At 40.1% G+C, this 14,184-nt stretch overlaps 2 protein-coding genes across 2 annotated transcripts; both read right to left on the bottom strand.

Moving 5' to 3' along the window:
- Nucleotides 1–241: 241 nt before the first annotated feature.
- Nucleotides 242–3,922, bottom strand: rps15 (ribosomal protein S15). Its single transcript, XM_085440411.1, is given in 7 exon segments — nt 242–404; nt 1,549–1,783; nt 2,202–2,287; nt 2,686–2,706; nt 2,708–2,779; nt 2,781–2,827; nt 3,904–3,922. Coding segments are annotated over 7 exon segments (594 nt in total). The 3' UTR covers nt 242–290.
- A 1,796-nt stretch (nt 3,923–5,718) lies between these two features.
- On the bottom strand, nt 5,719–12,285 carry cnn2 (calponin 2). The gene is made up of 7 exons (XM_085438829.1): nt 12,091–12,285; nt 9,446–9,567; nt 9,249–9,315; nt 8,788–8,925; nt 8,568–8,684; nt 7,751–7,897; nt 5,719–7,171 (listed from the first exon to the last, which is right to left on the bottom strand). The coding sequence occupies exons 1-7, from the start codon at nt 12,145–12,147 to the stop codon at nt 6,866–6,868; spliced, it is 954 nt and encodes a 317-aa protein (XP_085294955.1). The 5' UTR covers nt 12,148–12,285; the 3' UTR covers nt 5,719–6,865.
- Between the last annotated feature and the right edge of the window lie 1,899 nt (nt 12,286–14,184).

The raw sequence follows: 14,184 nt of genomic DNA, 5'->3' as shown, positions 1-14,184 counted from the left end.
AAAAGGCTGAAAGCCTCTAATTAGCAAGTCACCAATAATTTTGATGTACATAGCATCTTTTGTTTTGTAAAGAAATGTTACATTTCAGGGACTTAGATCATTTCAGCATAAATCAAAATTCAAACAAAAGCACCTTATCTTTGAGTCTTGCATTCATGAGGTTTCTGTCACCATGCCATCTTTAAAATATGCATTCAATTTTCATTTTGACCCATAATGTAAAAGAAAATCAACACAATCATGTTGTGTGGAGCACCCAATTTTTTATTTATACAAATAATACAGCCATTCTACTTCAGAGGGATGAAACGAGAAGAGTGTGTGGCTCCAATACCAGGGCGACCGTGCTTCACTGGCTTGTAGGTGATGGAGAACTCTCCCAAGTAGTGACCACACATCTCAGGCTGTAGAGAGGGGACAAACAACATGTTAAGTACGGAGCAATAGAATTTTATGTGACAGAGATCAGAACAAATTTACTGACGTTTAAACAAAACGGCTTCTCCTCAACAGCTTGAGCAAAGTGTAATTTGATGTGTACAAACAGGGTTGTGGATTTGAAAAATACAATACAGTAGGAATTCTTTTATACAGGATATGCAAGATTTACTAACGTAATGTATGATTCAAACTACTTTTGGCTGTCACCTTCTTTAAAAGGTGGATGCCCTTCCTGACAACCCCAAAGAGATGTGGGCCTACTCCCTGGATCAACACAGGAACCTTTGCTTGTCAGTGTAAACCTGTACACTTTGGAAACACAAAATAACACACTGACTTGGTCACTACCAAAATAGGGAAGCTTGGAGGCATGCAGGATCTGTGCACATTGAAGCTGGCATACTTAAGGGGTTTTACAACACCTGATTATTATGCATCATCCTGCATTCATAATCAATCACAATGGGTGATTTGGCTCATAGCATATTTTACTGTCAACTTAAAAATTGATGTAATTTTTTTTTTAAATTTAACTGGACAATATGGCAGGTTTAAAATTATGTCCAATACTGCAGTAGATTATGCATCACAGTGTACTCAATGTAAAGCGGTGACTTCAGGAAAACTAGTTTATAGGAAATACATTCTTGGAAAACTGATAAAGACCCCTTAGATTTTTTTTTAACCAACTAAGACGTCCCATATTTTCTTTCAATTTAGTGTATCTGTATTTTCCCAGTGTACTAATTATCAGTCATGTTGAATCACTTTGACAACCATGGTCAGATGTAGCTACAGTTCCACATTATATTTTAGTTACATTTGATAAAAACGCTCCGTGAGCCACTTGAGCTGAAAGTCTATTTTTAGAGGGCAATGAGTGAAAACTGAATGAGTTTGTAAATGGGCAAAAGGTCAATTTATTGGTCAGTTATACCTGCTGGACCAATGCACACTTTTGTTTGGGGCCTTTGTTTTTCCCCCAAAATAAATGATAATGGCCTATATGATCCATTTTATTGGATGGGTGCGCTGATTTAGTTCAATGGCAGAAATAAAGCCACCCCAGCTTTTCAAACTGTGCCAATTACCAGACTGACATCTCACCTTGATTTCAACCTGGTTGAAAGTCTTGCCATTGTACACTCCAACCATAGACCCAACCATCTCAGGCAGGATGATCATGTCCCTCAGGTGGGTCTTCACCACCTCTGGTTTCTCCATGGGAGGAGCCTCCTTCTTTGCCTTGCGCAGGCGCTTAAGGAGAGTCTGCTGCTTGCGACGCAGGCCACGGTTCAGCCTCCTCCTCTGGCGGGCGCAGTACAGCTGCATCAGCTGCTCACTAGAGGCAGGACACAGAGGAAAACAATTTAAATCAAGTTTCACGCCTCCAATTCCCAGATGCAAGTAAGAGAAGAAATCACGTGTCCATACACAAACTATTCAATGCTGTCAGACACATAAAGGTTAAAAAAAAAATAAAAATGGCTGCCAATATTAGACAAGTAAATTCTAGTTTCAGTGTCCAGTCTCAAGCCTCTTTATTCAGTTTTGACCTGCAAGCATCAGAGTTGAATAAATCATCTTAAAAATTGGACAATTTTATTTGATTTTCAGTGAGTCAGTATTATCACTTAAACCCCTCTGTGAGTGTCTTACTGTGACAACAAATTACGTTATGTCAGGATGTGCAGTAGTAGTACAGTAACTCTAGTTGACTGAATGACATCACCAGTGACCGTATCAGTTGTGTCACTTACTAGGACATGTCCAGAAGCTGGTCCAGGTCCACACCTCTGTATGTGAACTTCCTGAAGGTACGCTTCTTCTTGATCTCGGTATCCGCCTGGAAGAAACGGGATCACCCCGGTGAGTACGTAGCTTAGCATTTTACACTGATGCTTCAGAATTTAACAGGCGTCACTCATTTTCACCATTAAACGTCTACAGGTCGGTTTAATAACCCATGCACAACCAACTACAGTAATATTATAATGATTATTTTATTTCAGCTACTGCTACGAGTAACGCTCTACCACCGGGTTAGCTTAGCCATAGCTCCGGCTAGTACGGAGGCTGTAAACACAGTTTAATCTTTCATTTGGAGCAACGATTTTCTACTGGATGGTAATAAAAACTGTGGAACTACTCGATGACACAGTCAGCTGTTCAAATCAGCAACTTTAGAGCCCCGATGCATACAGATTGTAGTCTGACTAGCTGCGAGACGGAACAAACACCTACCATCTTGCCTGATGTTCCGGGGGAAAAGAACGGCCAGAAGTCTCGCAAGGCCAGATATCGCGCGATTTCTGGCAAACATCCGGTGATGTTTTCCGGGCGTTGATCTCCTCTGTGAACAGCAGGTGGCGCAGCTGCAGAGTTACTGCAGTTTGTGTCCAGTGTCAGATTTCAACCAACGTGTCCTGTTTTCATTACTGTCTGTGTTACCACAGATATGGCAGGGTTAGTTCTGCTTTTTAGGAGGAGAGAAGAGTTACACAAACAAAAACATTACAGGAAAGTAGTGAGCAGACAGATCTTCGCAGAAAGGCAGTAAAAGTGTTCCGAAATTCTTTAAGTCGGATGAAGTATTTTCAGTTCATGCAGTGTCCCAATTGGCCTCAAATCTTATGAGACCATTCATTTAAATAACTAAAACTCCTCACGTTTATCTCATGACTACATAGGTCTAGGTCGGAAACCCCGGGACTAAACATACACAGTTGCAGTCAGTAGTTTAAACACACTGGGGGTTATGGGCATGAATATCATGGTAATTTGTGGCTTTTAAGAGTCAAGAGTCCAAGATCATCAGTTCAAATAAATTTACATCAGTACACGTTATTCAGATGTATCACCACTTTGCCAAGGTCTGGAAGAGGACCCAAATTATCACCCTCAGATGAGAGAAAATTGGTTGGGATGATCAGGAACAACCCGCAAACTACAATAAACAACCAATTTGTTGTATCTTCAAGTGTCCTTTTTGGCTTGCCTGGTTTCACCTTGTGTATACAAGTGCTTCAACTTGACTTTGTATCAACAGCTAGACAGTTAACACTTGGACACAGTTGGGTCATCCAACAAGACAATGATCCCAAGAACATATTAAAACTGGTTTTCAAATGGCTAAAGCAGACCAACATTCAGCTTCTAGAATTCACCTCCCCAAAGCCCCGGGCCTTGATCCTATTGAAAATTGAATGATCAAATATTCAGTCAGAATTATTTGTTGATGTCAATTTCTGACCATACGTGTACAGTTTCTAACTGTCCAGGTTTATATAAAACTAGTTAACAGACTACGGATATATAGCAATATGTAACTTATTTTATTTGTTATACTGGGACTTGGTTACTTATTGCAATGTTATTCATGACCCTTCCCATCTTATATTACGTCATCTCTGCCTGGTTTGTTCTATCTTCAATTGTCCTTTTTAGCTTGCCTGGATTTACCTGTGACGGATGTATACATTGTTTCTTGGTTACACATAAATGCTATGGCACAAATTCAAAATATGTGTCAGTCTAAATAACACGCCCAAGTTCACACCCTGTATGGATTTCATAGTGAATAAGTATTGAAAAATTATAGCACCAAATCAATTGTGGTTTTATTGTTTTATTCTGTTTTTATTTTTATTTTAAATATATATAGATATATAGATATATAGATAGATAGATATATAGAGAGAGAGATGGGAGTGTTTTGTTCACAGTTACATCTTTATGAACAATCTATTATCTCCAACATAGCCCAGAATCTATCTAGCCAAATTTAATGAAGCTTGGTGAGAGTGTTTTCAGAGGAAGACACCGCTCAATTTTGTACAGATCACTTTCCTTAAAACTGTGAAATAGTACACGGGCTTTGGCAGACATCTACGACCTCTGAATGTCTTTCTAGTTAGACAACTACTGAAAGGGCAAACCACACTGATTGTTGAACTCAGCCTTCATTTGGAGCTCTGCTGCACTGCTGACAAAACAAACACTTGCCAGAGCATTTGAAACCCAAACTTACAGCTGTTAATATGACAGTAGGTGTCTCACAGTTTTCCATGACACATGCACACAGACACACACACACCTACAAGGTCAATATAAAATCAGTTATGCTTTTGCAGATAGTAAATTTGTAAAGCCAAATTCAAACAGCATTTAAATACACGTTTCATTTGACTGAACTGACACCAGCACGCACTCACTGGACAATTCATATGCTACACCAATATGGACATTTTAGCCCTTATTGACATGATGCCAGATTGAGATCTGGTTACTGTGGAGGTCATCTGAGTACAGAAAACTCATTGTCATGTTCACAAAACCAGTTTGAGGTGATTTATGCTTTATGACATGGTCCATTATCCTGCTGAAAGCAGCTGTTAGAATTTTAAAAGGGATGGGCATGGTCGGCTACAATATTCATGTACATTGTGGTGTCGCCCTGTGCTGTCTTTTGCTCCTGTAGCCCATCTGCTTCAAGCTTTGACAGGTTCTGCATTAAGAGATGCTCTTCTGTATACTTTGGTTAATGAGTGGTTAATTAGAGTCACTGTTTCCTTCTTATTCAAAGCATTCTTTGAACTCTGACATCACAAAGGCCCAGAGGACCAGTTTGTGGTGTTGGATTTTTTATTTTATTTTATTTTTTTAATTTCAGGTTTATTTTTCAGAGTGTATTTTTACATTTATCAGTTTCAGTGTTTTAATCTTTTGAATTGTTATTGTATGAAGGGCATATGCCAGAGGCAAGATTTTGAAGAATCAGTGTAGGTGTTTTAATAAAGACATGACTCAGTCGTGTAAATATCCAAAGTCTAAATAAAGATCAGGTAAGTTGTAATAAAATTAATTAACAAATACTAAGGATGCTTCTTCTGTATTTGTTTTCCACGTTCACAAAATAACATATCCATTTAAATTTCATTTTCACATCAAGTTTTATTTAACAATAACCTTGCAAAGAAAAAGTGCTGCACACTGGTTATTTTCTCTTTCAGACCCAGAGATGGTTGTGTGGGAAAATCCCTGCAGATCAGCAGTTTCTAAAATACTCCGATCAGCCTGTCTGGCACCACCAACCATACCACATTGAAAGTTGCTACCATGCGATTGGCCGATTAGATATTTGGATAAATGAGCCATTATACATAGAGTGGCCGTCGAGTCTGTCTTAATTCAAAAAGACACACACACACACACACACACACACACACACACACACACACACACACACAAAAAAAAAAAAAAAAAAAAGCAGCATAGTCCAATACCAAATTTTATTCAATGTCAAGGTACAAAACAGCCTCCATTCAAAAAAAAAAAAAAAAAAAAAAAAAAAAAAAAAAAAAAAAAAAAAAAAAAAAAATCACAAACATGTATAAATAATAATCTTACATGATCAAATATATGATTGGTTTGCATATCAACCAATATCTAATGAGCCACTGAAACATTGTTCACTGAAAGACAAAGAAGAATCCAGTATTCTTGATTGGAATGTTCAAAACTTCACTTGAGTATCATTTTATCCACTCCTCCACTGTCCAAAGAAAACAAGCCTCTCTCCAGTCAGATTGGTTATGCAAACAAAGGAAATATTTCCTCTGTTAAAAGAGTGAAATAAAGAAGTGAGAGAAATAGCAGAATTTAAAGAAGACTGGTTTGTTCTAACAAATCCATTTTGTTCCCTCATCTGCCAGAATAACCAAAACGGACGATTACCGCATGTCAATACTGACAGGATGAAGAAGATACTGAAGTAACAACTAACACGAAATAAGTTTACATTCTCATTCACAGGATTTTTTTTTTCCTTTTAAAACACAGATGATACAGCTATTACAGGAACATAAGCACTGGTGATTTCATGGAAAGATGCATTTTCTCATAACCATTTATTGTTAACACACACAAAAAAAAAAAAAAAAAAAAAGAAAGAAAGAAAAAAAAATCCCTAAGGTTTCACTTTTAGTTTATGTTGCCCTTAAAGAAAATCTTGGGATCCCTCAATGAAACTAATGTGTTAGCAAAGCCACAGGAGGACAAAAAAAAAAACAAAAAAAAAAAAAACCCCAACAAAAAAAATAAACCAAAACAAAACTTTGGCACATGGACAGAAATCCCTGGGATATCTAGCCAAGCCAAGTGATTGGCTTTTGTGGTCACTTCAAATATATAAAGAAATTACAGAAATACAGCTCATGATGATATGTGTAGATGGTTTTGTACAAACAGGGGTAAGAAGACATTTTCGTACAATACTAAGAGGATACGGCCTACAAAAAAAAAAGGAAGAAAAAAAAAAAAGTGCAACATCCTAATGATATAAAAGATAAACCACCTTTCTGTCTCGCAGAACTTGCCAGCCTTACACAATCACGCTTTTCCTTCCTCAGCTCCCTCCAATCTTTTAATAATCTGTTCCATCATCTTGGTACACCTGCTCCTCTTCCTGGTAGCCTTGGTAGCCCTCGTCTTGGTAATCTGGGATGTAGTCACGGGCGACACCAGCTCCATTTTCATCACCTGGAATCTCAGTGGCTTTGGGACAGTACTTGGCATCGTAGATCTGCCGTCCCAAGCCAAAGTTCTGCCCGCTCTGGTTAGCCCCGTCTCTGTATCCCATCTGTAGAGACATGGTGCTGTTGTCACACTTCTCTGTGCCCAGCTTCTGGTCGTAAATGGCACGCCTCGTTCCTGGAGCCGTCATCCCAGCCTGAAGTGGAGACAGGAAAAGGAAAACTGTCAGATTTTGTGGAATTCTCCCCAGCATCCCCCCCCCTTCCTCTCCTCCTGCTTGGCAAACACGAGACTGGCCCCAGACATTTGGCCACTGGGTTAAAGAATACATGTCATTCATCTAGAAAAGATCAGCAACACAGAGGATCTGTTGGGGAAATCAAATGCTACCCGGCAACCATTTATTTCCACTAACAGCAGCTCCCATGGTTTCAACAAACACAGAGCCATAATGTCATTAATGTACTCACTGTAACAAAATGACCATTTTTATAAACTGAGAATATACGTTGATGTCAAGCTATCCTTAATCTAGTATTCTGCTGATTTGTTCAAATTGTTTCCTTAGTCTGTGTTGTAATTTGTTATGGCAAAAATATAACAAAAGACTTTGCTCAGACAGAGACTGAGCTTTGCCTTTTAGATAATACAGGAGTTTACAGCTTTCTACAAGACCAAACATGACCGTAGTTTACAGCAGGCAAAGAACGCCAAGGACAAGCCATAACCAGTGTCCCGAAGCTTATTTCTGCTGCAGTCCTTTAAGAATGCATACCTGACTCGCCCCTTTGTTTGTACCCATCTGCAGACTGATGGTGGTGTTGTCCATGGGGGCCTGGACTGGAGCCTTGGGATCATATAAATGTCTCCTGGTGCCATATGCACTCATACCTGCCTGACTGGCACACTTATTGGTCCCCATCTGAAAAATAGAACAATCACTTGTTGTATATAAATGATCAACAGTCATACAAGATCAATAAAGAGTTTTGGTGTAAACTGTTGCACAACATCACTGCATTTCTCACATTTTATTGTTTTGAGCAAGTGTGGGACTGTTGATACTGGTGCAACACTAACCAAACGTGTTTTAAAAAGTTTTGACTAAGCTGTTCCTCATATTTGCACCACTCTCAAATTACAGTCAAGGCATTTCTTCATTGCTTGAGAAGTGCTTGTGTTTACTTGATACCCTTCCAGGTAATGGAGGGGGAAGGAAAGAAAAGTAGGGAGGTTTGAAGCATCAGTGACAATGTGCAGCTCTCGCACAGAAGAACGCTACTCAACATGAGATCATCATGACAAAGCCTTCTTTCACAACAGTTTCGCCACTTGCAGCAGTGAGTTCAGCTTTGCGAGCATGTAGCCCACCTGTCAAAACGCAGCCAGAATGATCAGATCATTTAAAAAATAAATAAATAAATAAATAAAATTAAAAAAAATTCTTATTTCTAATTTTTTGATCTTTATATTTCAGAAGAAAAAAAAAGAATCAAGTTTAGTCCCTTGTCTGCATTTCCTTTAAAGCCCTGGCCCCGAGTTTCACTCTGCGAGCATCAGTCCTGTGATATTACTGACACTGAAAACTGTACCTGTAGGCCAATGACACACTGTCCAGCCTTCATCTTCTCATCGTCAAACATCCTCTGCTGCTTGTCCGCATACTTCACGCCAATGTCAACCCGCGTCTGGCAGCCCTTGGTCTTGGCCTGAGAGAAAAGGCGGTGTAGAAGAGTTCTCATTAAACTGCGATCATTCCCCACAAAAAAAACTACCACTACCGTTTGTGATGCGACGTTTTTAGAGACTCACCATGCTGGCGAGGGCGAGCAGAGTCGTCTGGACCTGCGTCATGTTGCCATTCTCAAACAGATCATTGGCCTCGAAGATATCATGGGGCTTCAAGCCGTACACTGTGAGAGCTTTGATGAAGTTTGTCAGGTTCTCCAGCTAAAGCCGCACCAAAGTAAACAAGAGCGACAGGTTTTAAGCTGAAGCCGGACGATTATTTCTCTGCCTGTATCCTCTCATTAACAAGTTGCAGTCAAATATTTTTATAAGCACTAACTATTAAGAAACCAGTTTCAGATAAAAGCAGAAGCAACACTGCTAATGTCCAAGTATAGCCATGAGTGTGATTCAGTGCACTGACATCCTCAGCACAATGCAGGGAAGAGGCAAGTCTAACTGCTTGCTGCACTTCTAGCGTCAATGAAGTGCTCCTGCTCACAAGTCTGCCGCGCCCTCAATTAGCTAAAATAAGACAAACTCACCTGGTGCCAGTTCAGTGCTGACTGGTTGATCTTTCTCACAGAGCCTGGCTGCAGCCTGTTAATAAGTCTGCAAAGTAGAGAAAGAACGGGGAAGAAAGAAAGAAAGTGAGCTTTCCAGATCTGTGTGCATATTAAAAACAGATGATCGAGGCCCTGGTGGTTTAGCGTGACAGAACTTTGATGTAGGCTCTGCTTACTCGCACAGGAGGACTCCGTTTTTCAGGCCTTTCTGGAAGTCGGGGCCGATGGAACTGCCGGTGATGTCTTCGATCCAGATCCTGAGCTCCTCTTCCTTCTGAGGGTCGTACTTCTGTGCAATCTAGTTGGTAACAAAGGTCAGAGGTCACATGTGTGTTCTGCAACCAAGTGGGTGGCTCTTTTGAAGAACAGTAGATGCAGTCACACCAGCTTCTTTTGTCAGCAGTGGAATAGCTCGCCCTGTCCTCAATGACCTCCCACTTCAACACTCTTAAGATATAAGAATTCTATTTTTCCTCCAGCTGCTGATAACTGAGCCGCGCAAACACCAAGGACCGAGGTGATGATAACCAAAACACACACCACGAAGATTTCAGTTTTAGTTGTTGTTCGTTTTAAAAGGTTTATTGTGACTGCATGAGGCCAGGCTTCATGGTCATCCCCACATTTTCACTTTGACCGACTCCTACAGACAGAGTTGGTCAGATTTCATTCTCATAAATGGTGACTCCACCGTGACCCGACACACACATACACCCCCCCCCACAGAAACACACACGGATATCCTGTTTGGTAAACTGTAACAAAGTCACCAGAGGCACAGGAAGGGAGCTGCTGTAGAAAGAACAGGGCGCGTCAGTTTTTAAGGGGCTTAACGTGGTCTGCTGACGGCGTCACGGTTGAGGCGTTACTCTGATTTAAAAGCTTTACCGACGGATGCAGAGCATGAGAAAGAGGCCATTCAGGAGGAGAATCGGGGTCACGTAAACAAAAAGCAGTTTCATGAGCTGAATCTGAAAGGCGGACAAATGGAGAAAAGTGACCTAAGAGTTAAACAGGTCAGCTTTTCTCCTCCTCCAGTGAAAGAGAAGAAGAAGAAGGGAAAAAAAAAAAAAAAAAAAAAAGTTCTGCGTGCAAACTCACAACCAGCCAACAATTTTTCCTTGTCCCCGAAGGCAATGGGAAACTAAACCGCAAAAGTAACCTACTATTTACATAGAAGCAGGCCGCACACAGCTCACAGCTGGCTGCGCTCTTCAGGAATGCCTGTCTTCTAATTAAATTCCCTTCATCCAGTTATCCGCATATTAAAAGACAACACTGGCCGTTTTAATTGCCCGCAAGGAATCCGACACAGATGTAATTTCCAGCGACAAGCTGAACGCGAGGAATTCAGCCCGCAGTGCTGGGATAAAGGGAGCTGAATGAAGCGAGAAGGGCGCCGGATTGTGTCTGTGTGCCGAGCCGATGAATGGATGTGCACTGAGATGAATAAATAAATAAAAGTTATTGCAGTGTATCAGTGAGTTTGGGGATTACTCTTACAAGCAAAGACTGTCTGTGTTTATCAGTTTGTAAGGGGGGGGGGGGGGGGGGGGGGTAGGTGGAATTTAAAAGCCTTCAATGCCTCACATTTTAAGGGTGAGCTACGTCACTGACGGCAGGAAATACCACTCTCCTCCTTCAAGGACGCCTGTGGTAATGGACAGAGGAAATCTGCATGCTTTCTTTAAGTCAGCCACATGTTGTTCTGTGGAGATCTGGGGAGGGGATACGACCCTCTCTTTCTCCCTCGCCCCACACAAGGGAACATCCAAAGAATGCAGAAGGGGAGGGGGATGAGGTGGAGGTAAGTTAAAGTGCCCTTATATGCGGGTGTCAAGAGAATGAACAGAAGGCTAAGGACAGATCAGCTGTAACACTTGTGTGAGAAAAAAAAAAGCAGTCTGCTTCCCAATAACAACGAAATGGACAGTAAGTCACATTCAAAGTACTTTTAAAAAAAAAAAAAAAAAAAGGGGGGAAAGTTGGCGAAAAGTGATGTGCCAACGTGATCGGGCTTGTCACCTCTGAGGTTTTAACTCGATGCGGCTGTGACCAAATAAACAAGCTGCTTTCCTCACGAAGGTCCCAATCAATAAAGTTACACATTACCCAGAACTTGCGGGGGGGTGTCAGTCGACACCTTGATTTTTCACAGAGTGAGTGGCTGAGGAGGAGAGAGGCTTTGTCCCTGCACTGATCTGGCACGGTGTGGAGAGCAAAGTTAAAGCACGAAGAGCAGCGCTACACCTTACCGCATGAGGGGAAGTGGGGAAACTATTCTTGCAGAAACCACGAGAACACAGAAGCAATGAGAACAGTGGCATCCAATCCGAGGGCTAACAGGTCAATTACATTATCTACTAATGCGGGTCACAACGCAGGGCAGAGAGCTGCACGGGCGGCGGAAAATGCTGGAAACGGGGGTAACTTTTTTTTTTTTTTTTTTTGCCACAACGACATGCTTGTTTGCCAAGACGGACAACGCCCATGGTGCGATTTTAAGTTAAGTCTCCTGCACGAGCAGAGGGACTAAGGAGGTCCAAGGTGTCTAACTAGACCACAACTTATTTCTTTGCAAACTATTCACACTCGACCAGAGTTTAATTATTCATTTTCCGACTTATATATGTATAAAATATAGTTTTAAATCTTTTTATTCAAACTCCCTTTTTACCCCCGCTGATTACCTTTTAACCTGAGCGCCATATTAAAATGGAGGCCAGGTGATTCTCGCGTTAAGAGAGAAGCGCAATGAAGAAGGCGAGAAAAGTTCAATGCGACTTAACTTTATATGGGAGAGAAAAGTATGGCCACCTACCTTGTTTTTCACTTCTGCGGATAACCCATAAGCCGGACCTTTGTTAAAGGAAGACATTTTCAAAGTGTTGAGATTTTTCCTTTGAGAGTGGCAAACAATAATAAAAGAAAGAGACTCCGACTTGAAGATAAAAACTGCGCTAAAATATCTTCGAGTTTGTCTTCCAATGAAACCTCGGACTGAACTAAATACTTCCTTTCTCTTTTACGGGCGCCAATTAGAGCGCTCCCACGGTTTCTGTCAAAGAGTCTTGATTCACGAATCAAGATAGTTCACCCCTGAACGGTCCGTCCCGGAAATGACCCTCCGAAGTTTCTAGGTGTTTTTTGTTTGTTTTGTTTTTTAATTGCAAACTAGCTGAAAAGAGTGATTATTGAATATTTAGCACAGTTTCATACAGGTGAAGAAGGAGATCAGTTTCATGTGCTCTTGGTTACGTAATACAGTCGTATTTTTTGTTTATCTTGTTTTTATTTTATGTGTTTTGTTGTTTGTATCTGCATCTGTCTGGGTTAGCCGGTGTTGTGCCAAAAAGTGATTGTCTGCCAAAAACTGATTTCCGGTATTTGCCAAAAAGCGATTGCTCATATTTAAAGTGCTATAAGTAACTTGTTGGGCTATAATATGTTAAACATATGTCAAATGCATCCCTTATGGATGACATAAAGTCATCTTGAGCCACAAACAACATTCGTGTAGCAAGATACAAGCCGCAATCAGTTTTTGGCAGCGACTTTTATATAACCTTTATTTATGCAGTAAAAAAAATCTCATTAACATTAAAAATTTATTTTGTAAGAGTAAGTTGCCCAACAGGACAGCAGAAATGGCAGCAAATATTACAATAGTTCTGTAAAAATATTTTAAGTGGGGATAAAGGACCGGATTGGTTATAATGTAAGTACAAGTTGTAAAGATACTTAAAAAACAGATAATGTTTTAATTCTTTATGTAACCCCTTTGTATCCCCTGTTCACCGAAGTCTATTTACGAACATACGTAAAGATATTACACATAAAAAATACACAGAAACACTGGAAATCAGTTTTTCGCAGACAATCACTTTTTGGCACAAGAAAGACTTTTAGGATTTTAGCATTTTGTGTGTATTTGCACTGGAGAATATAATTCACTGAAAGCATGAACCAGGTAACTAAATACATTAAATATGGGAGGTTAACTTTGGATTTCCAGTTTCATTTCGTTGTTCTTATCTTGCAAAGTGGCTTTACATATTTTAGTCTAGCTCAGATTCTCTAAACACGATCAGGTTTCAGTTTCATTTTTCATTAGCTGTGCTGTTAGTTTTAGTTTCTATCATGGCTGCTGTTTTCACATGTGATATTTGGAATAAATATAATAATAAAACCCTTTACTCAAAGTCAGGTACATGTCCAAATCTCAGTAAACATATGCACCAAATACTCTTCAAGCTGGTTATGCCAACAAATTTGGCCAGGCTGACAAAGATTGAAACTGAAGATATTTCCTGTATACTTTTTTTAAACTTTAGTTTTGCGAGTTTACAGCATTGTTTCAGTTCACTTTTTATTTATTTTACTGTATCTCATACCCGAAAAACACCACCTTCTTCTTTTTTTTCCCTGAAACCAGTGCAGTCTTTTTTTTTTTTAAATCTTGGTCACCTTGTATGCATATCAGATTTTTTTTCTATGTAAATAGACATTTTATAAGCATGTATCCTACACTTAGAAACTGTTATGTGGCTGTTATAATTATTGTATTTATTATAAATTTGTATTTTTTTTAAGTTTCTTGTAATGCTCTTAAGATAAACAATCCTTATAACAGAAACATCTATCGATTTTGTTACACTCATCCAGTTGAAGGTCGTGGGGACTGAAGTCTGTCATGACTGTCGTGGGGTGAGAGGCAGGGTACAACCGGAACAGGACACTGATATGTGGCATGGGTTGAAGCTAGAGTACCCAAAGAAAACCCACAAAGAAAAGGAAGCTCCACACAAAAAGGCCTCAGACTGTATTTGAACGCAGGATCATCTTGCTATGACGTGACAGTGCCAACTGCATGAAAGCTTTCAACTGATATGTAAAAACGACCCATTAGATAAAG

Source organism: Copadichromis virginalis, linkage group LG18 (assembly GCF_057382275.1).
Source record: "Copadichromis virginalis isolate Kocher_CV1m ecotype Utaka linkage group LG18, C_Virginalis_male_GT1.1, whole genome shotgun sequence".
Lineage (NCBI taxonomy): Eukaryota > Metazoa > Chordata > Actinopteri > Cichliformes > Cichlidae > Copadichromis > Copadichromis virginalis.
This window is presented reverse-complemented; position numbering and strand designations above follow the sequence as displayed.